Source organism: Etheostoma cragini, chromosome 22 (assembly GCF_013103735.1).
Source record: "Etheostoma cragini isolate CJK2018 chromosome 22, CSU_Ecrag_1.0, whole genome shotgun sequence".
Taxonomy (NCBI): Eukaryota; Metazoa; Chordata; class Actinopteri; order Perciformes; family Percidae; genus Etheostoma; species Etheostoma cragini.
The window spans coordinates 7,290,392-7,312,015 of record NC_048428.1 but is presented as its reverse complement, the minus strand read 5'-3'; the positions used below and the strand labels follow the sequence as shown (position 1 = coordinate 7,312,015).

The window sequence follows — 21,624 nt, the reverse complement described above, 5'->3', positions numbered from 1 at the left end:
TCCAGTCGCGGGCCGGATCGAACGGCTTGGCGGGCCGCATTCGGCCCGCGGGCCGCCAGTTGATGATCACTGCTCTAGAGCTTCTTCACAAGATGCTTTGGTAAGGTTAGCACAATGTAAGAAGCTGCTGATGATACAATAGTTATTTTCCTATTCCTAATCATGCTCTTTTTTTTCTTCTTTTTAATTAGCACCCACTTATGTATTTTTATTAAAGCAATACAATCACAAAATTCATAGCTGCAAAAAACAAGGCATTTTGAGCAAAACAGCGTTACACAATTATCTAATAGGCTCTTATTATTGTCTCTTGATATTTGACATACGTACATTGTTGAAGTGGCAAATGTAATTGATTGCAGTATAAAGTCAGGTTTCCACACAACGTGATTATGCTAATGGGAAACATTGCAGGTTTTGTGCCATGTCTTTTTCTCTGGAACGTAGAGTTCTGCTCAGGAGATACTTGACTGTCTAGTGTTCAGCACTTATGTATGAACATGTTGATTAAACAATTTAGAATAATCTAGCAGCAATGATGCTCTGCCACAGAAATTACTGTACAGCCTTTCGGAAATGAATACATTCATAATTTCCTACGCAAGGACACAAATTTAACACACTAAAGTAACCTAACATCAGCTACTTACTTCACACTGTAGAGTAGAAAACAGTGTGGTCACAAAATAATCTCCATAAGAAAATCTGAATTACAAAACAGAACAGTCTTAAAGTGTCCATATTATGAAAAAAAAAACACTTTTTCTGGGATTTGGGGTGTAATTTTGTGTCTTTGGTGCTTTCACATGCACACAAACTTGGATTAAAAAAACACCCATGCTGTTGTGAGTGAGATACGGTTTCCGAATGTTGTCTGCCTTCAGTCTCTGGGTGAGCTGTTCAAAATCTGCACGGCTTTCTGCGTTACAAGCCGAGACAAGGTAGCTAATCGTAATACATGCTAGCGCTTTCTCAATGGCAAAACACTGCTACAACACATACTAGTTCACCGTAATCTACAAAAAGAACTACTTTCATGTCCCTGTTCTGCTGGTATTCCACAAGTGCCCCTTGTTTAGAAGAAGTCTCCCAGCTAATCCTGCCTTGTACTGACAAAAGAGTTATCTTGCTGATGTGATCTTACCTAGCTACTGAGCATGTGCAACTCCCAACAAAGATAGTATAAAAGTGAGATGTGTCACTCTGTAGCTAAAACAAGTGAGATGTCTCACTCAGTAGCTAAAACAGAGAACTAAACACACAGGGTGAAAACATGATCTGCAGCAATGTGCAAAAGTAGGGTGTTTTTTGAAAATGAAACCCTGTCAACCCATTTTGGTAGTACCTCAAAATACAATTATGAACCTGAAGATGAGCAAAATATGAGCGCTTTAATTTGCAGTTTGGTTCTATATTGAGTTTTCTGGTAGGGCCATGTAACATATGGTTGATGTGAATGCAGGTACACGTTGAGTTAATTCAGTGAAGCAGAGATTTAATGGGTCTTTAACCATCATGTTTTATGGATTTAGGGTGATATTCCTGTATCTGAGTACTGATACACAGCAGCAGCCTCTATTATTCAGAAATGAATTTTCAGCAGCAGGAGTGAGACACCGAGACACCAGCTCCCCGGCAGAATATAATGCTGACTGCTTTCAAGGAGCACCAGTGCTTTATTAGAACTTAAAAGCCACCTGCTACTGTGTGTGGCTCCTGCTGCTTTCTCACTTTTCCTCCTAAAAGTGTGTTTGTGTGTGTGTGTGTGTGTGTGTGTGTGTGTGTGTGTGTTGATCCATTAGCAGTGAGACTCAGATGGGTCTTGCTTTGTAGATGTCTTAATGGCAGTGGTTGTTGTTGAGCATGCTCAGGTTATATTTAGGTTCAAGCTTTAAAACATGAACTATAAAATGGTTGTTCTTCTTGCCACAACAAACAGAACATGGTTTCTGACTCTATTTCTCATCATATCTATCTACGTTTTTCACGCTCACAGGGTTCTCCTGGTGAAAGAGGTCCTGCTGGTTTAGCCGGTCCAATTGGCCTATCTGGTAGACCTGGCCCTCAGGGTCCCCCTGGTCCGGCTGGAGAAAAGGGTGCACCTGTAAGCATTTTTTTCTCTGCAACAATACAGTGGCTGACACCAAATTCCCAATTTTTTCTGTTACCTGAACAGTTTTTTATTCTTTTTCTCCCTTTTAAGCTTCAATTCAGCTGTTTTTGTTTTCAAAATCTAGTAAAAAGGAATCTCTTTGCTCTTGTAGGGTGAAAAAGGACCTCAAGGTCCTGCTGGTCGTGATGGTGTCCAGGGTCCTGTTGGTCTGCCCGGGCCTGCTGGACCTCAGGGTCCGCCTGGAGAGGATGGTGACAAGGTCAGTCAACCACACTCCCCACCTCTAATCCCGCCCTTTGGCCCAATTACAACTCCTTTTCTATTCCCGAACCGCGATATGTTGTGGGATTATACCAGAGTGCCAATCAATCTTCATCCCCATGTTTGCACTCAGGCCATCTGCACAGAACATATGTCTCTCTCTTTCCCTCACTGTTGCCTATCCATCTTCATAACCAAATGCGCCAGTAAACGCAATTAGAGGAGATATAAAAGTGTGATACTATTGCTTGTTTTATCTCCTGCAATCATTATGCCCCTTAAGGTAACTATCAGGCATTGTATTGAGCTGCCCAACTTATGTCACTGCAGCGGTTTACAATGCAACAGAAGTCGACAGAAGAAAACTTACATCTCCACATTTGTGCATCCATACAGTTATAGCTGCAGATAATGGCTGTTTGTGTTCAGCCGAGGGTTTTCAATGATCTGCTCATATGACATTTCAAGAAGAAGCGAGGCTGAGATGAGACAGATGATTGATTGTGTGTGTGTGTTTCTCCTTCCCAGGGAGAGGTTGGAGAGCCCGGTCAGAAGGGAAGCAAAGCCGACAAGGGAGAACAGGTGTGTTACAGGAATCAGAGTCCATTCATTTCTTACTTGCACAAGAAGGAAAGATTCCCAATACAAAACTGCACACTAACGCCATTATAACAATGACCTTTTTTTAATTAACAAATCACAAAGTGATACATTAGTGCGTTTATATTTGTGTAAACGTTTAATTGTTTGTGTTCAGGGTCCTCCTGGCCCAGCTGGTCTCCAAGGTCCAATAGGTGCCCCAGGTCCTGCTGTAAGTACAACTTTCCAGAAAAACTGATAAAACTGATGTAATGGACCATGTGTGTGATGTCTAAAGAAGACTCTTTTTTGCACTCAGAGTACATGCATGTAGAGATTCAGCTAAAATCAAGGACAACAAAGCTGTCACACTAAATGCTTGGGAGAATTACTGGAATTGTTGGGTCCTTTTAAATTATAGTGTGTGGTCTAGACCTACTCTATCTGTCAAGTGTCTTAAGATAACTATTGTTATGAATTGATACTGGAAATAAATTAAAATTGAATTGAACAAGGTAAACATAAACACCAAGGCCGCTGTACCGGATTAGATTTTTTCTTTGGACCCTCTTCTGTGTAATAATAAATGGTATTTTAATGAGCATACCATTGTTTCCAACACCATCTTTGCCAACAATGCCTTACAAGCTTGTCAAAGAATAAACATGAACATGCGTTAAATGTTAAAGTTGAAGAGGAAATGTCAAAGCGAAAGTGGGTGTGTTTTCTCAGGGAGCTGATGGAGAGCCTGGTCCCAGAGGTCAGCAGGGTATGTTTGGACAGAAGGGAGATGAAGGTTCCAGAGGTTTCCCTGGACCCCCTGGTCCCATCGGTCTGCAGGTTAGTACCAGTCACACATGTTCATGTGCAAACCCATTCTACAAATACATATAGTCATGAAGGTAATCCTACACAATGAGCCATATGGTTATATCAATTTGCAGTAGTACAGTGTGTGTCACGTAAACAGCTGTCAAGAATAACTCTCGCTGTTGCAAGTTAGCATTTTACATAACAAGCTATGATAACAAATGGTAAGAGTCATTATAGATGCAATACTTTGTACATGTGTTTCTTTTGCATGCCTTTTTGTCAATGCTATGGTTACATTGACGCCCTTGCTCAGTGAACATTGTGTAAATAATGACTTTACTGTAGCAATTTGAAAATTTTCAGGTAACCATCGAACGCATATTGTGCTGACACAGACTTATGTACTGCCAGGTAGTGTCGTTTATATGTGCAAAAATAAATGAAAACCAGAACGAAGCCAATCCTGCATCCAAACCCCCCCACAGTTTCAGCTCTGTGCCGCTCCACACACTGCAAAAAACAGTTGTCTTCACAAAACCTTCAGTACTATATTCAGTTTTTAAAGGGGCTGTACTTGAAATACTGAATAAAACGCTGGCTGCCTCCACACGGTTCTCACAGACTGAAATACTTGAACTATATCTGTTTTTTCACATGCACTGACATGCACACACGGCCGGACCAACTATCAGAACAAAGAACAGAAAAGCTGAGATTACAGCATACACAGTTAGTGAGACTTTGCAATTACTTTGCATTGCAAATATTTGTTTGCTGCTATAAAAAATGTCTGAGTTGAGTACTTCTACTTTATAGTCACCACATGTCATACAATTATATTCCTATTTAGTCAGACACAGATACAGTGACATTTAATTTAATTTGTTTATTTGTCTTTGGATAGTGGGAGAAAACCTGACTAAAAAGGGAAAACACGCACATAAATTTCTCCCTCCACCTTCTCCTTCCTTGGAGGGGGGGGGGCGGTGGAGAGGATTGAAGTGATACAGCTTCATATACTACACATCACCCAGCTCCGTTGTTTCTCAGCAAGGTCTTTTGTGAACTTTTCTTCCAGTTCCTTATTCTCGTCCTCCATCTGTTTGGCTTTCTTCTGCCAGTCTTTGTTCTCTGCCTGCTCCATCTTGGGGTTCTCTTGCAGAGAGTTGCACATCGTCTGCAAAGCGTTAAATCTGGTCTGCCAGCTCTGCCAGTATTTCTCGGCCAGGTCCTTTGTGAACCTGTCCTCCAGAGCGATGCATTTTGCTGACCAGGTTTTCTTGCTCTGTTGGAGTTCATCTTCATTGGTGTTCAGCTCCAATATTTTCTCCGTGAGCGTCTGAGTGAGACTGTTGTTCCTAGAGTTGAGATCCAGGATTTCATTGCCCCTCTCGATGATTAGGTCCAGAATCTGGTTCACCTTCCCCTTGAGTTTTTCTTTCTCTGCCTCATACTTTGCAACCGTCTCGTTGTATTTGTCTTGCTGAAAATGGCGTGTTTTCTTGAGATGGCAGATTTCTAGTTGGAAATCTGTCGCCCGGTTAACTAGCTGAGCTGATACTGCAGCTGGCGGTAGGTTGGGGGAGGGGTTGGACAGTCCTGTGGACCACCATAAGGTCTTCCCCTGTTTCTTGGGTTGTTTCTTCTATCCATGGCAATGTCTGGAGCAGACTGTAGTTGTGCGTAGAAGACTGTTTATTGGAAAAGACTTTTCTGTCCGTGAAAGACTGTTGCTGTCTGTCTCAGACTTTGTTTGTCGATAGAAGACGTTGTTGGTTTGTCCGAAGACGTGAAACAAGATACTTTAATAGTTTACTATATGAATAAATGGTACTTCCAATAGGTGTTGTTTTAGATGGATTGTTTCAGGGCTATACGTCATTGTGAATGTCTGTTAACAACTAATTGCCGTTATCGTGAAGTGTGTATGAAGTGGTTATTGAAATATCATGTTGGATGATTCGGACATTTTTACAGCTAGAACAGTACGTTTTTCCATTTATATCAAGTTCTATTGTGGAAAATGTTGTTTCACTAGGTGGTTACGTGGGTTAGACCACTGGACATCCAAATAACGCGCCACAGCCCATCAGTCTCCATAGGATAACATGGGAAACCTCGACCCTTTACAGTAAGACGGGTAACACTTACTCTTTAATTAAATGTCATTTAACTGTTAGCAAACCGTAATTTTACTGTTAACAAACAAGTACATTATAATTAATAAAATATTAGTAGTGCTGTAAATTAACAGTTTATTGTTACACACATTGTATCCCTCATATACTCATATACTATATTACGTATCGAGTAATGATTTAAAAATGTTTATAAAGCTTTAGGAAACCATTTTTAAAGCATCTAGAAACATTAAATAGATAGATGGAACAGATATTCTTAACACATTAAGGGTTACTAGTTGGTTTGTAAACCGTCTATAAACAGTGTCTGGGTGGTTATAATAAAGATGCAACAATTTACTATAATACCTTGTTAAATAGTTAATAATTACTTTGTAAACCGTCTATAAATATGATCGGGATGCTATTGTAAAGTTGCAACTGATGTTTTTCACAGGTATCTGTTAGTAATTTATCTAAATAATGTTTAAACATGGTTTACAATTTTTTTTTATCATTGTCCAATACCTGATATAGTATATGAGGAATATAATGTATGTAACAATAAACTGTTAATTTACAGCACAACTAATAATTAGTAAACATTATTAATTGTAATTTAATTGTTAACAGTCAAATGACGGTTTGCTAACAGTTAAATGACAAATAACTAAAGATTAATTCATTTTCAATTTACCACGCATTAATGATGGTTGTTCTAAAGTTTTACCGGTGTATTAAGTTCAGCTTACTGTATATCAGCAGTACGGTATATGGGACGTTAAAAGAGCTATCTGTGTAAAGACACATAAAGGTGGTGGTGAGGAACACATTGGGCCTAGTAGACGTCCTACTGTTGTGACTCAAACCTGTTTCTACTGTACCTCGACTGGTTCACTTGTTAGATGAGAAAAATGTGTTCATCTGTGGTCTCTAGCTGTCACAATGGATGAGTAGAAAGTCACAATTGTGGTATGGAAATATCCGGTCCTCTATGAACCACAGCACTGGCTTCATAAAGTTAATGTTAAAGAAAAGCTATTTCAAGTTTAGCCATGTGTGGCCGGAGAGATTGGCTCACCTGAAATAGCACAGAGCAGAACCTTGATTACAAGCCATCACTTCATATTCATTTCATATGTATTAGGGTTAGGGTTAGTGACATAAGAGTCTTTTGGAATCTTTTTTCAAGTAACGTTGCTTTGAAGTGTTTACTAAAGGCGTTTGGGGTCATTCAATTAACTGCTTTGCAATACCATACTCTACAATAATGACTTGTTGCTAGGGAAAGAATAGCTTATTAGGTTGCACAAGGGGTGGCAATAGGAAAAATACAAGGAGTTTAATACAGAGGCCTACAACAAACTAAATTTAAAACAATTAGAATTTAATCTTTTTATGATTTATGTTTTAGACCTACTGTATTGAGGAAGTATAACCACTCACTGTATTTATTTATTCTTTTATCTTATACATCTCTTATATTTTATTACCATGAACAGTCTGAAATAAATTGAATTGAAATATTTCATCTTTTTTGCCTGTACATCAGGATTGCTCAAATTAGCTGTCTAAACCGTGTTGGGCTGCCACACAGTGACATTCATCCCACACCATGCTACAGTGCAAACAAAGGCAGACACACACACACACGCACACACATGCACACTCACACATACACACAAACCCTTATTCTCTGCTTTAATTGAATATGTGGTGTGTAATGTATGGTGACTGAGCTTTGACCTGCAATGATTACACCTCTCACCTTCATTCGCTGGCAACATCCATCCTCCATCGCCACTTTAGAAAAAGGCATTTTCATCAGTGCTACAATTTGCTTTTTTATATGCAACATTTTATTTTATTCATAAGTATGTGGTAAAGTAGACTCCACCCATCCAAGGACACCATTTAAGCCAGATTGGAAGTATTAGAATCAGAATCTGATTTATTGCAAAGCAAGTTTTTACGTAAAAGGAATTTACCTTGGTGTATTAGGTGCACACAGTAAACAAATATTAAAGAGGGAATACACATTAAAGCAAAGTACTGCTACAGTCAAAAACATACATTTAGAATAGATATATTACAATTAAAAGTATGTAAAAAGACACCTATAACAAATATATGCAATATAACTGTTTTAGGGTCCTTTTACGGAAAAAAAACAACAGATCAGCTGTAAACCAAAAAATGTACACAAAATCTACACAACAGCCAGGCTTAATGATTTTTTGCATCACCGTGATGATAATGTAACGAGATAGGACATTTCCCTTCATAGTAGCCTATTTGTTAGTAATGATCTGTTTTATTAGTAATCAACTCCTTAGACTAAACGCGTTAAGAGTTTACTGCAGAGATTGGGGCCATTGTCTTGATGAAATTACGTAGACTACTGCTCATTGTTCCAAGGTACTATCCTATCTCTGCAGGATTTTATTCAATGGACTTTTAATTAGGAGTAATTTACTTCCCATCGCAATTCCAATAATTGCGGGGACTGACCTGCTCCAATATTCAGTTTCTCATTGAGCCCATTTACCATGCTGCATAATTAGGAGCCCAACTAATCATCTCCGACTAGAGGAGACCTTTACACAGATGAGATTTCTCAGCACGGCAGGGATCAGCATGCACACAATTTTTAGCACCCATGGAAAATACCTGGAAACGGTGGCATGAACACACGTAAGCTCAGATGTAGGTCAATGAAGACATACACAAACAGTCAGCAAAGAGTCAGCTTATGGTGTAAGCATTCTTTGATTTCTTCCCTTACAACCTTACACCTTAGCCTAAAGACAAACTCCCTCTGAATTAAGGACACACACACACGGGTACAGCAGTTTAATCACAGCAATTACCGGTAGAAATGTCAGGGATCAAACACACATATGAGGTCTTGACCACACTGCTCATTTAACATGCATGAGTGAGCCGGATCTATGTTTGCACCTTTGAGTGAAGATGAAACTATCACTGACTACAAAAGGGAAAGCAAACAGAAGAGAAGTCTTGTCTTGCATGTCAGTGGAGCTGGGAACAGAATGGATTATTAATAACAAAGCTTAAAGTCCTGTTGTGCTCACACCCAAGTTTAGAGTTATCTGAAATATCACTGACACTGAGTTCTTAGTTAGACTTTTTAATGCATGGCACACCTGCCCTACCATGTCTCCTACCTCATTCAAAGGCCTTGCTATATGCTATGGATAATAATTTAAATTGCGTCTTCTGTCGCTCTATCTGCCGGTCAATTTTCATTTCTACCCTCACCTATGGTCACGAAGGCTGGGTCATGACCGAAAGAACGAGATCCAAGGTACAAGCGGCAGAAATGGGTTTCCTCAGGAGGGAGACTGGCGTCTCCCTTAGAGATACGGTGAGAAGAATAGTCATCTGTGAGGAGCTCGGAGTAAACCCGCTGCTCCTTTGCGTTGAAAGGAGCCAGTTGAGGTGTTTCGGGTATCTGGTAAGGATGCCTCCTGGGCGCCCTAGGGAGGTGTTCCAAGCACGTCCAGCTGGGAGGAGGCCTCGGGGAAGACCCAGGACTAGGTGGACAGATTATATTCCAAACCTTGCTTGGGAACGCCTCGGGATTCCCCAGTCGGAGCTAGTTAATGTGGCTCGGGAAGGGGAAGTTTGGGGTCCCCTGCTGGAGCTGCTGCCTCCACGACCCGATAACGGATAAGCAGACGGAGATGGATGGACTTCTTCTGTCATCACTAAAATGCACTGCTTCTAAATCGCTTAGTTTTTTTAAGGTCGCTGGTTCATCTCGTAGAAAACTTACTCTTGACCTTGGTCAGCATATTCACTGAATATTTCATTGAACAGATAATAGGACTAGGCCACAGTTAAAACATGGATTCAAGTGATTCCTTTTATGCGTGTTCAGATACAGCATATTTAATATTTAAGTGCATCGCCACAATGTATTTCAGCAGGCAAATCAGGTTTACAACGAAATATCAAGCAAAAAAGCTGTTGTGAACGCATTTAACAGCACAATTCAAATTAAATCATTGTGAACACCATGGCTTATTCATGCAACAGCACCTTATGCATGTAATATGATTATTATCTTTTATCTTATTATCTTATCTAATACCATAATTAATTTTTGCGTCCTCAGGGGCTTCCTGGACCTCCTGGTGAAAAGGGAGAGAACGGCGACGTTGGCCCCATGGTAAGAGACACATCTGCTTCTTGTAGGCACTCCTACCCATAACCATAATAACAGTTTAATGCATTTTAACAATACTGTGCTTTGTCTTTCCTGCAGGGCCCTCCTGGTCCCCCTGGTCCCCGAGGTCCTCAGGGTCCTAGTGGAGCTGATGTACGTATGGATAATGATAATGTGTTTTTCACCAAATTATATAAACTGCATATATTAAGGACTTGTTCCAAGTAAGACTGTGACATTAAGTTACCTACATCGTTATTGGCCTTACCTTACCTGCCTTACATTGCAATTCCTGGATATCATCAAGAGTCCTCTCCTAAGGTTGATGGATGATGACTCATCTCTTCCTTTATTTCCTTTTGCAGGGACCACAAGGCCCTCCAGGTGGTGTGGGCCCCATGGGATCCGTGGGTGAGAAGGTAAGACTCAACTTGGCACCTAGGTGGTTTTGGCTGCCCACCATGATGTTGGGCACAGGGAGTTATTACTGCTGGCCCACCCCTTCCAGACCGTCTAGCTGCAACCTTTGTTACCACTTTCAGTCTGTTCAATTTGCTTGCCCAGGCATTTTGTCTGTTTGTGCCTTGACACCATCAATGTCTCTTTCACAATGCTTGCAACACGATTCGTCCATTTTACATGAATGCTTAATGCTGTACCACGGCAGTCAAAATGACACTGGAATTAGAAAAATGAAGGGGTTACTAACTCTTTAAGAGGGCACTTAAAATACAGTTACCCTTGTTTCTGCTACAGTTACAGTATATCCTGAGTTAAGGTAAATCTCTGGCTTTTGCTCATAGTGATAACATCATGAAGTGTTAGTACGTAAGTACCTGTTTGTGGTAGAGTAGGTGGGCCTTTTGTTAATCACTGCATCTGAATTTGCAAGCTCTGCATGTGTGAGTGTGAAGGTTTATCTCTCCAGACACTAATATTTTTCTAACCACAGGGTGAACAAGGGGAGGCCGGAAACCCAGGACCACCCGGAGAAGCTGGAACTGGGGTAAGTGAGCTCTGTTTTTTTTGTGTTGCAGGTATGTCTTATGTATGTATGTGTCACTTTGTTTGTTTCTGTGTGTAAAGAGCATCATAACAATGATGAATATTTGTAGGGCTTGAAACCATTTTTTAGAAAGAAACTTCATCTCACTTTACAATACTTTAATTTACACATCACCAAGGTTTGTCAAATTATTTTTTTGCTTAGCAAGGTAAGTAACAGTATCAGTAACTTATATTTGTAGGTTATCGCCAGGAAAAAACTTGTTTAATGGATAGCTTCAGGCAAATAGAGAGCAAAATCCAATCTAACAGGAAGTTTTTTTTTTCTGTGACACTGTGTATTCATCACACTGAAAGTAATTGCTCCTCACATTGAAGCTGGTAGTTCATCTCAGCGTGGTTCTTTTGCTTTACACCCCATGTCCACATGGCCTGCCAAATTGAGTCTCTTCCCAGACTCTTAAGACATAATTACCAGGAGGATACGCCTGGTGCTTCTGTCCTAAGGAGCAATGATTGTAGCCACCATGAAGAAAGTTGGCATCAAAACACCAGGCATCTACTTTGCTGAGTTCAGCTTTGATAGTTTACAATGGAGCTGAAGGATGGTCTCTAATGTTTTCTAAGTCCTCTTCAATACCATGTATTTACATTGTTCTAACTGTATTATAGTGTTTGTAGTCAATTTAATTATACAGTACATTTCATAAGATTCTGAAAGATTTCATGTTAATTTACCAAATCCGTATGTTTGCCCGTGTTATTTCCAGACAGAGGTTATTACAATTTGATTAGCTTTTTTAACTTTTACCAAACAACCATCAATGATGGCTCTATTAGCTATGCTGCCTCATTTATCATTATTGAGGTACAACAGCAGATTCAAAAGATGGCCTATCTCCAGTGGGAGTGGTAGCGGAGCATGATTAAAAGCATTTAGTATGTCCCCTGCTAGTTCCCCATCAAGCTGCTGGTGTCATTGACATTTCCAAAGTCAGTATGCAGCTTAAGTCCCCATTATAAGCCCAGCCCGACCCAATGACTTTTACTTCTTCTTTTGTCTTTTTACATTTACATTGAATTTAGTGCTGATGTCACTGGGACAAGAATAACTATAATAATATATTAGTCAATAATAACTCATTACCATGCCTATAATAACACTAATACTAATAATAATGATATTGAGATGAAAATTGTTTATTTTTATTTGACTATTTTGTAAGGCACCATGTACAATAATTCAACATTTTTAATATGGCTAAAAGTTTCATCTATTTGAAAACGGCTCACAATAAAAATATACGTTAAACATGCACTGCATTTAGCCACGTGCACTTACGTGCATTTACAATTCATGATAAAAAACTCAAGATGTGGATTTCCCCAAACTGTAAAGAAATCTTATACTAAGTATAATAATATAGTCTTACAAAATAAATGTAAGTTGTCCCTTTGTACCAGGACTGTAGAGACACAGTAACATTATAGAGCTCATGGTGCTGAACAACAAATGTAGACTCCGTCCTCTGCCACCCACACTGAGATCAGCTTTGATTCCCATTTCTTTCAGCAACCTTTGTCCACACATTCATCTTCATCCCCGATTCAGTTCATTGTAGACTTAAACAATTCTGTCCCCTGTGGAACTATACTGGTGTAATGAATGTTCCCCCCAATTCCCCTAATTATAGGGACCTAAAGGCGAAAGAGGAGAGAAAGGAGAGGCTGGACCCCCTGGAGCTGCTGGACCTGCTGGTGCTAAAGGACCCCCTGGAGATGACGGTCCAAAGGGCAACCCTGTAAGTCAACCAAACACTCTCAAAATCTCAGTGGAAAGAGTGTTTTCTGGCACTCATTCTAACGGACTGTACTGCTTCAAAGGAAATGTCCCCCACCAGCCCTGAGGCAGGCGTTTCATCCTAGAACATATTCAAAACGAAAAAATCTTTTTATTGAGGGAAGTTTAGATTTTATGCGTGCACGGTAATGAAATGCAGTGAGGCTTTTTGTCATGGATTTTCAGCATCACTCTTAAGTCCATCAAATTGCCTTTGATGGTTGTAACCAGGTACAACAGTACTAAATCACTATCTTAATTACTAACACCTGTATCCAGGGGAATGATGTCTCAACAGCAGCGCCTCATCTTTCTTTTTCTACACTGATGCATGTCCTTTCTCTCCCTTGAAGGGGCCTGTTGGATTCCCTGGAGACCCTGGTCCTCCTGGTGAGCCAGGTGTTGCTGTAAGTATGAAGTCTTTCTGCAATATTTATTCTGTATAGGCCCATATAGAGAAGATAGTATAGATATTTGTATTGTGAATCATATTAAATCCATAAATGGAACAGTATGATAGTATAGATCAATATTTTAAGTGGCAGACATGATCTAACCAGCACATCTCTTTTTTACAGGGCACTGATGGAGAATCAGGAGAGAAGGGAGAGGACGGTGAAGCTGGTCAGCCAGTAAGTTGTTGTCATCCCACAGTATTTAGCCAAAACAAATGATTGCACGAGTATGTATCATTCACTGTATACGCTTCACTCGAGGGACACTTTAAAATATAATTATCTTAACGATCTCCTACTTTGCAACAGTGTATGAATAAGTATGAATATGTATTGTTTACACTAACCTTATATTATAGTTGTCCATCACAAGTTTGCCTGCGGTAAAAGCTGTAATTAAATCTAGTCTGTAAATAATTTACATTTTAATTCATTATATTTACTCCATACTCTTTGGTGTTGGGTAAATGGGCATATTTGCTTTGCAGATTTGTTACTTCTGATTAGATATAGAAGTAAACAGTAAAGTGTTGGCCCTGTGTAAAGCACAACGAATCACAACTCTTATTAACATTTATAAATGAAATGAGCCTTTATCATTGCCAAAGAAAAACACAAACTATTTTATTTACTCCATGAATGTTACATGTTTGAATTTTGAATAAATACATGTTTATGAACTCTGATTGCATGCTGAAAGGCTACAGTGGAAAAATAGAAGGCATACTAAAATGTGATCAACTTTGTGTAGTGGCTCAGTGCTCTTTGAGAGGAAAACATATATCCTTCTGTTATACATCTTTACATGTAACTGTGTACTCAACTGATAAAACAGCTCAATAACCTAGCCTTTACTTTTCAGTACTGCCAAACATCTACCAGTGAAAATGATGAAAAAATTGGTTTGATTGCTTGCAATTAACTACAAAATAATTGGATGAGATGGATGAGTGTGTCAGGAAGCACAGTACGTGTCATTTCAGGCAGTGCAGTGCCTCGTCCAACTTTGGATTTTGGCACAACTCTTGTGGACTTTTCTGGGGTTGAATATTCCCTAAATGTCAACATGATGTCTGTGTTGTTGTCCTTTTGGCAGACATAACAAGATATTTAGTGAAGCATGCTGATCTCTCATTGAAATTCACATCAGCACTGACTCATTTGTTAATTCAACTTGTTTTATTGTCTGTAATAGCATCCTGCATCTCAAATCTCTTTGCTTGTTCTCAGGGTCCTCCAGGTCCATCAGGAGAAGCTGGCCCACCGGGACCACCTGGCAAGAGAGTAAGTCTGTGGCCATTAACACTAAAATGACTACAGTATTTTATTCATGCATGTTTGATGGTCCCCTTTTTTGTCATTTCATCTTTGCAAGAGTGAGTTGTTTTGATATGAAATATCTTGCTGACCATAAAACCATGACTCAACAAACCCATGTGAAATGTTGTAGCCCTATTTAAAAATAGATGAAATGAGTGTGTATCTGTTGGCATTGTAATCTGACTCCTGAGCCAACAGACCAGTATGCCGCCTCGCTTCGCAACAGCAATTCTCCCTTGACAACTCAATCTTGGCAGTCAAGCAGGAGAGATTCATTTTCATTAAAAGTAGAGTGGGGAAAACAAAGTGGGAGATTTAAAGGGTCAAGGCGTTGTGCTGTCTGCAAAGAAATCCGCCTCAAAGCCTATTGAAAAATGAATGGTAGGATGTGAAAATCATGAATCTTTTTTTTTTCGTAACAAGAAATTGAAAAGGCTTACCATGAAAAAGCTGGAAAAAAGACCCTTGGGTTTCAAACTAATTTACGTCCTTTTGGCAATGGGAAAAAAACTGAGAGAGATATAGCAAGTCTGACACATTATTGATCCATGGCTGACAGTCAGAGCAAAAAATGGACGTGGTAAAGTTCTTAAGAAGTTATGAGAGGAGAAGAGTAGACATTAGGAGTGTCCACCAACAAACAATGAAATAAAATAAAAACCTCATCTGTGTTGATTGTGATGCGATCATCTTCATGAGATTTTTTTCTGCCATTTCTATGTGAACTGGATCTCTACTTTGAAAAAACAAGTCTGAGTAAATGCAAAACACAATTAAAGTTTCTGCCTATATGATGTCCGTTCTTACTCCAACTAATAAGGAGATCTCTCCATGCATCCTACAGTATGAGGTTGAGATAACGGAGTGAAATATCAAAGCCAGTAAGCCACTTTTTTAATGCCCAAATCTGAGGTGGAACATTAACATATTTTCAATATGATGTGAAGGTCAAAGTCCACATGAATATGAGCAGCTATTCTCCTGAATCTGAAAGAAAATCACAATCTCAAGCGACTGACTGCGTTTTAAAGAAAGACTCCAAGGCTCAGTCCAATGGGAAAAAACATGTCATGCATTTTTAAACCTGCTGGGCTGATTGCTTTTCTAATGTGCCCAATGAAATTTACATTCTGAGCATTTAGCAGGGTATCAGCATATGCTGCACCTTAATGGCCTAGGGATTATGGTAAGGAAAAGGGCTATTTTATCACTCACAGGTCTTTAACCGCTCAGGGGGGAAAGGAGGGACAGAAAATGATCCCGGCTGCTCCCCGACAGGTTGTTCTTTTGCATACATAAGTCCAAAGCAAACGTTGTTTAGGATCTGTTGGCCCTTTTTGTGCCTTCTCAGCGTTATGCCTGTATAAAATGTCAACAATCCTTAAATCTTTTATAGAGCACAGCCTTCAATTCTGAACAAGTCAATTTAGCATAGCTGAAAATTTTGTTTCATCTGATTTGCAAATGCCTTAATACTGGGAATGTATTCAACTTTGCTTCTTAAAAGAGAAATATGGAAAAGTTATTAACCTCATCTGGCTTTAATTATTTTTTGGGTGCAAGTCACTATTTAATTTTGTACCTTTTTATCATTTCTCAGTAGCAATTTCATAAGACTAGGACAGTAAATAAACTTTGTATCATATACCTGATGCTGCAGAGCCGACAAAAAGGTGTTCTGGCGATCTTGCCAAAAGATCACACCTACACATTGACCCTAGCTGCTGTATATGGTGCTACAATTGAAATGGCTATTTGTGCTGATCAAGAGCCTGCCTCTTCCCCAACAGTAAGAGGTAGAAGAGTAGAAGATGAAAGTACCAAGACGGGAGGCGAGCTGACATTATAGGCTCTCAGTCAATAGTCCTCAGGCTTCAGGCGGCCAGATCAGAGTGGAATTTGGATGGAGGGGTTTTGAAGAGGGACCACTACACTTGAAAGAAATCTTTGTGTCCATGAGAGCTCCTGACAGAAACATGGCCGTAGCCAGATATGAGGTCACCGAGGTCTGAACCTCTGTAATTATTTCCCAAAAAACTACTGTATCTCTGCATCTGAATGACATTAAACTACCTAAAACTGAATGCTATCTGTGCGGGAGAGCTATCTGAGCAGCGTGTGTGCACCACGGACATCTTGCTTTTCATTTCGCCATCTATGTTAACCGGTTAGTGCAGACACATGAGCAGACACAGCAGGAGCCGTGCTGCAGCCTTGCGTCCTGCCTATTTTCTGTGTAAGGGGTGATTCTTAGCAAAAGTAGACAGTGACAATTTTCTGGTGATTGTCATATTGACATCATACCAGCAACATTTGATAATTGACACATCACTACAGTTTCAATGTCTAAAGCCATCTGTAGAATATGTCACAGGCATGGATACAATATTTACAAAAGTAAACTGAATTGCCAAAAGGCTGGAAAGATGTACTGAAGGAAAAACTGGTTGTGAGAATCATTCTCAGTTTAAGACTAAAGCATGTATGCACCATACATGTCACAACATTGTACATTGTGTATAACAGATTAGCCAGCATGCAAAAAGATGCATACCTGAGTTATTTTGGCCTAATGACGTTGAATAATGTCTGAAATACCGTGAGATATCACTGATGAGCATTCACTTTGATGGTACAGTCTTGTTGTACAGTTAGTGTTTGCTGATGCTGTGCTGAAATGTTAAAACTAAACTGTCATCCTCCTCAGGGACCTCCGGGGGCTGCTGGTGCAGAGGGCAGACAAGGAGAGAAGGGCGCTAAGGTAACAAAATCAATTCATCCTTCACACAGCAGAGTCATTTCAGTCCCTGATCTGCCTCCCCGTTACCCGTACCTGCTCCCCCTCTTAAATTAAAAGCATAAAAATGCTATTAATTGGAAGTGTATGGATGCAGCATATTTGAGTAAAACTAAGAAGCACGTTTTTCTTGCATTATGCTGTGGCTTAATTTTAAGACCGACAAAAAGAGTGTAGCCCTCAAGTATTCAGAGTAATTATTTTTTTCCCTATTTATTCGGAAAATGAAACTTCTGAGTTTGCACTTGTTTCACATCAAGCTCCTGCTATACAAAACTATACATGTGATCTGCTGCCTCATCTGTTACCACCAACTGTTGTGTCGCTTCATATAAATCAAATTTATGACAAATGCATACCACTCTTCTTAGAAAGAGCTAAACTAAATAGTTTAGTATAGTACACTATACTATGGCAGTGTTATGAACTGTCTATATACTAATGTATTTTTTGTTAATTGCCATAAAGGATGACCTATAATAAAAAAAAAAAAATATTTTGTTCTTAAAGGTGGAAATCAGGCTTGAAGGTGTAATTGCCAAAAACTAGCTGAAATAAACAGTAGTTTTATAAACATAGTTCTGCCCATTTTGCTTATAATAAGCCTATAATCCATAAACACCTTGCAGCTCAAACTTGATATCTTATTTCCATGAGCTCCGTCCAGGTCTCTGTGCATATTGATGTATTTCAGATTACAGTCGGTCTGCCGTGGCACACTTTGAACTTGAGGCTAATTTTCTCTTGGACCTTAAATGAGAACTTAGCAGGATAAAGCACCATATGTGGCTGTGCCTGTTCTGAACTTCAGTTGGAAGAGCTGACGATAACTCCGACACAGAGTTTACTTGTCCCCATTTACCCAATCTATACACTGCATACTGTCTGAGCATGATTTAAAGCTAAAAGCAGCCCGCAGCTGAATTGTGATAAAATTACTGTGCGATACCGAGAGGCTCCAAAGAAAACTTCACATCAAGTGTTCTTTATGTGCTGCTATGTGGTATTAGAAGTTGAGGCACTCTTTTATTATTTAGATTTACCTGTAGTGGTGGGTGGCAGTAGCTCAGTCCATAGGGAGTTGGGTTGGGAACCTGGTTCAAATCCCCGTATGGACCCAAAAAGTTGGGAGCGTGGATTGGTGGCTGGAGAGATGCCAGTTCACCTCCTGGGCACTGCCAGGTGCTCTTGAGCAAGGCACCGTGCCCCCCGACCGCTCAGGGCGCTGGTTCAGCTGGCAGCCCACTCACTCTGACATCTCTCCATGTATAGTGCATGTATAGGTCCTGAGCATGTGTGTGTATTTCAGGCCTGTGTGTGAGTACTAACAAAAAGTGTGTACACAGAGTGTAGTGCAGTAATTTCCCCATTGGGGACTAATAAACAAATTATCTTATCTTATCTTAGTGTCCTCCCTGGCTACAGTAACTTAAAGACAGTCTGTGCAACAGACATTTATTTTGTTTTGTGCTTTTATAATTTGACTGATATTTGGTTCCTCAGTAACATTCCAGTAAGCTTTAATTCCTAAATTATGTAACCTTGCTTTTTCACAACACTTGCGTATCCACATACAGGGTGAGGCAGGTGCCGAGGGTCCAGCAGGAAAAACGGGACCAGTTGGACCCCAGGGACCTTCAGGAAAGCCTGGTCCAGAGGGTCTGCGGGGGATCCCTGGCCCTGTCGTAAGTCTGAGATACAACAGTGATTTTTCCCTGTGATACATTCAGCTCCACTCTGAAACAGACATGCATGCTTGAACACAGGCACCCACCCACAGTGTGCGCACATAAAAAGGTACTGCTAAGGCATGATGAAAGACTTCATGGTATAATCAATACACCCATTTGGCTTATACTTTAGTTTCGCTTGTTTATTCCAACACACTTTTTTCCACTGTTTGGGCTATTAATCATTGTGCTGAACACAGCAAATCAATGGCAGGCCAGAGAAAATACAGCAGGCTATAATGTTCACTGCAATCGAATGGCTTTTCACAGGGTGAACAAGGACTGCCCGGCTCCCCAGGACAAGATGGTCCACCTGGCCCCATGGTTAGTATGCTTAATGTCTATCTCTCTGCCTCTTTCTCACTATTTATATAGCTAGAGTTGGAGTAGTTGGGAAGTATATTTTTTCACATTTGACAGAAATAGGAAATAAGTTTTCCCTGAGTTCCAGTCTTTAGGTTTAGTCATGTTTAACAAAACAAACTGGACTGTCCCTATGAGTCATATCTGTAAAACATGGATGGGTTTAATGCCTCTTCTTTTATTCTCTGTTCATGTTTCTTTGTCCATATTGCCTAATTTCCTGCTGTTTTCTGTCTTGCTAGTTTTCCTCACTAGGTCCTGTCTAACTTTTCTCTGTGAAATTGATTTTTTAACTTGTGCTATTGTTGTTTAGGGTCCTCCTGGTCTTCCTGGTCTGAAAGGTGACCCTGGATCTAAAGGTGAAAAGGTGAGTGTAGCCCCTTTTCTTCTTGCTGATTACATTTCCCAGATTCCAAATAGGCTGGCAGATTAACAGGAAACGGTGATCTAGGTTCAGACTTCAGTTAAGGCTGCTCGCCACTTGCACACAGCCTCCACGACTTTGCAATCAATCAAAAGTAACACATCTTTTAGAAATACAAAGCAGCATTGATAATAGAGCTTATGTTAACATTTTGGAAAGAAAATTAGTTTTTGCCATAGCTGCTGTAAGAGAAAAACTCTCAACCGTATTGAATATGCAGCTGAATGTGATGTATCACTCTGATCTCTCTAATCTTGCTCTTTTCTTCGCTGCCACTGTCAAATTTACCAGTGAAATATAACTGCAAAGGATATTCAGACAGCACACATTACTCTATCTAAATTGCCTCCCACACACTGACATGATGGCTTGAGAGAAAGCTGTTTAAAAGCACACAATAGAGGCACTGTGTTGCGTGTTGTGCGTGTTTAATGCTCTCAAATCATTGGGCCTGTTTAGAGCTAGCCTATTTCAGTGTCATCATCTTTGTGTTGTGAATAGTTTTTTTGTGTGTCTGTTCCAGGAGACACATTTCTATTATAATGTCTGAGGATCTGTATTGTCATGAAACACAGCCTTCCATGTGCATTTCAGTTTTGTGGAAGAAATGCTGTTTGAGTTTTGCCTGTGTCAGACATGAATACAAAACTTTAAAGTTTCATCGCACAAAAGGACATTGCTGTTTTCTCTGACTGTCCTTTGTGTGTGCTCATTTGTTTTTGTCTTACAGGGTCATCCAGGTTTGATTGGCCTGATTGGACCCCCTGGTGAGCAAGGAGAGAAGGGAGACCGAGGTTTGCCCGGGCCCCAAGGTTCTCCCGGTGGCAAGGGCGACAGTGTAAGTAATTGATGACTCCATTCCCACCCTGGTCCTTGGGCCTTTTGCCCTCCACCTCTCGGCCTTCCACCGTGGCCACAGCCACTTGCTGTTGACTGAAACCCAGTGAAAGAGGCAGAGCTCTGTTGCACAGCACTGCACATCTCTTCACTCACCACGAGCAAACTTTCTGTTGGTTCTAGCTTTGACAGATTACTTTTACATATTGCTCAAAGCATGTAAACAACTGTATGAACGAGGCTTTGAGGCATCGTGTTTAAACTATAATCTCCCCTTCACTGTTTTTTGAGAGGATAGAAAATCATTTAGCTTTTATTTCCCCTTTGTTGTACAATGAGCGTCCTGAAAACAGTAAACACTTCTATATTGTTTTACCAATTGCTTCCACTGTGATCAATTTCTGTGTATCTGATGTCCATACTTAACTGCATTGTCAAAAACACTGAAACGAGTTTGCTTCTGAACCACAGCATTAAAATGAATGTATTTTTTTCAACCACTGAGCCCTCCACTAAAACAGTAAGAAGAACTGAAACAAGGTTGAAGCTCAGTCTCGATAAAGGACTGATGACAGCCTTCATTAATTTTTAAATAAACATCGCAGGAGAACTGCATTTGTGATTCTGTCTTGCTGTGGCCCTCGGACTGCCCTGGCTTGGTCATTTAAAATGATGGGTAGGATTAAGTATCTGGAGATTAGGCCTAATCAAATTGTAATGTCCCCTTTTGTCGGGGAGCACAAGGGCTTGAAAAAAGTTTTCATTCAGTTTACCA

General features: G+C 40.1%; 1 protein-coding gene across 8 annotated transcripts in view; it reads left to right on the top strand.

Annotated features, from left to right (window-relative positions):
* col11a1a (collagen, type XI, alpha 1a) overlaps positions 1–21,624 on the top strand; it is an 87,474-nt gene that overhangs the window by 58,568 nt on the left and 7,282 nt on the right. For 7 of the 8 annotated variants that reach the window (XM_034861811.1, XM_034861814.1, XM_034861810.1 and 4 more), the window contains 18 exons: positions 1,997–2,104; positions 2,265–2,372; positions 2,903–2,956; positions 3,132–3,185; positions 3,686–3,793; positions 10,028–10,081; positions 10,178–10,231; positions 10,444–10,497; positions 11,031–11,084; positions 12,778–12,885; positions 13,277–13,330; positions 13,502–13,555; positions 14,609–14,662; positions 17,406–17,459; positions 19,073–19,180; positions 19,496–19,549; positions 19,902–19,955; positions 20,743–20,850. In XM_034861811.1, coding sequence (XP_034717702.1) covers positions 1,997–2,104; positions 2,265–2,372; positions 2,903–2,956; positions 3,132–3,185; positions 3,686–3,793; positions 10,028–10,081; positions 10,178–10,231; positions 10,444–10,497; positions 11,031–11,084; positions 12,778–12,885; positions 13,277–13,330; positions 13,502–13,555; positions 14,609–14,662; positions 17,406–17,459; positions 19,073–19,180; positions 19,496–19,549; positions 19,902–19,955; positions 20,743–20,850 — 1,296 coding nt within the window. The remainder of the gene's footprint in view (positions 1–1,996; positions 2,105–2,264; positions 2,373–2,902; positions 2,957–3,131; positions 3,186–3,685; positions 3,794–10,027; positions 10,082–10,177; positions 10,232–10,443; positions 10,498–11,030; positions 11,085–12,777; positions 12,886–13,276; positions 13,331–13,501; positions 13,556–14,608; positions 14,663–17,405; positions 17,460–19,072; positions 19,181–19,495; positions 19,550–19,901; positions 19,956–20,742; positions 20,851–21,624) is intronic. The other variant, XM_034861817.1, reaches the window with a different exon arrangement.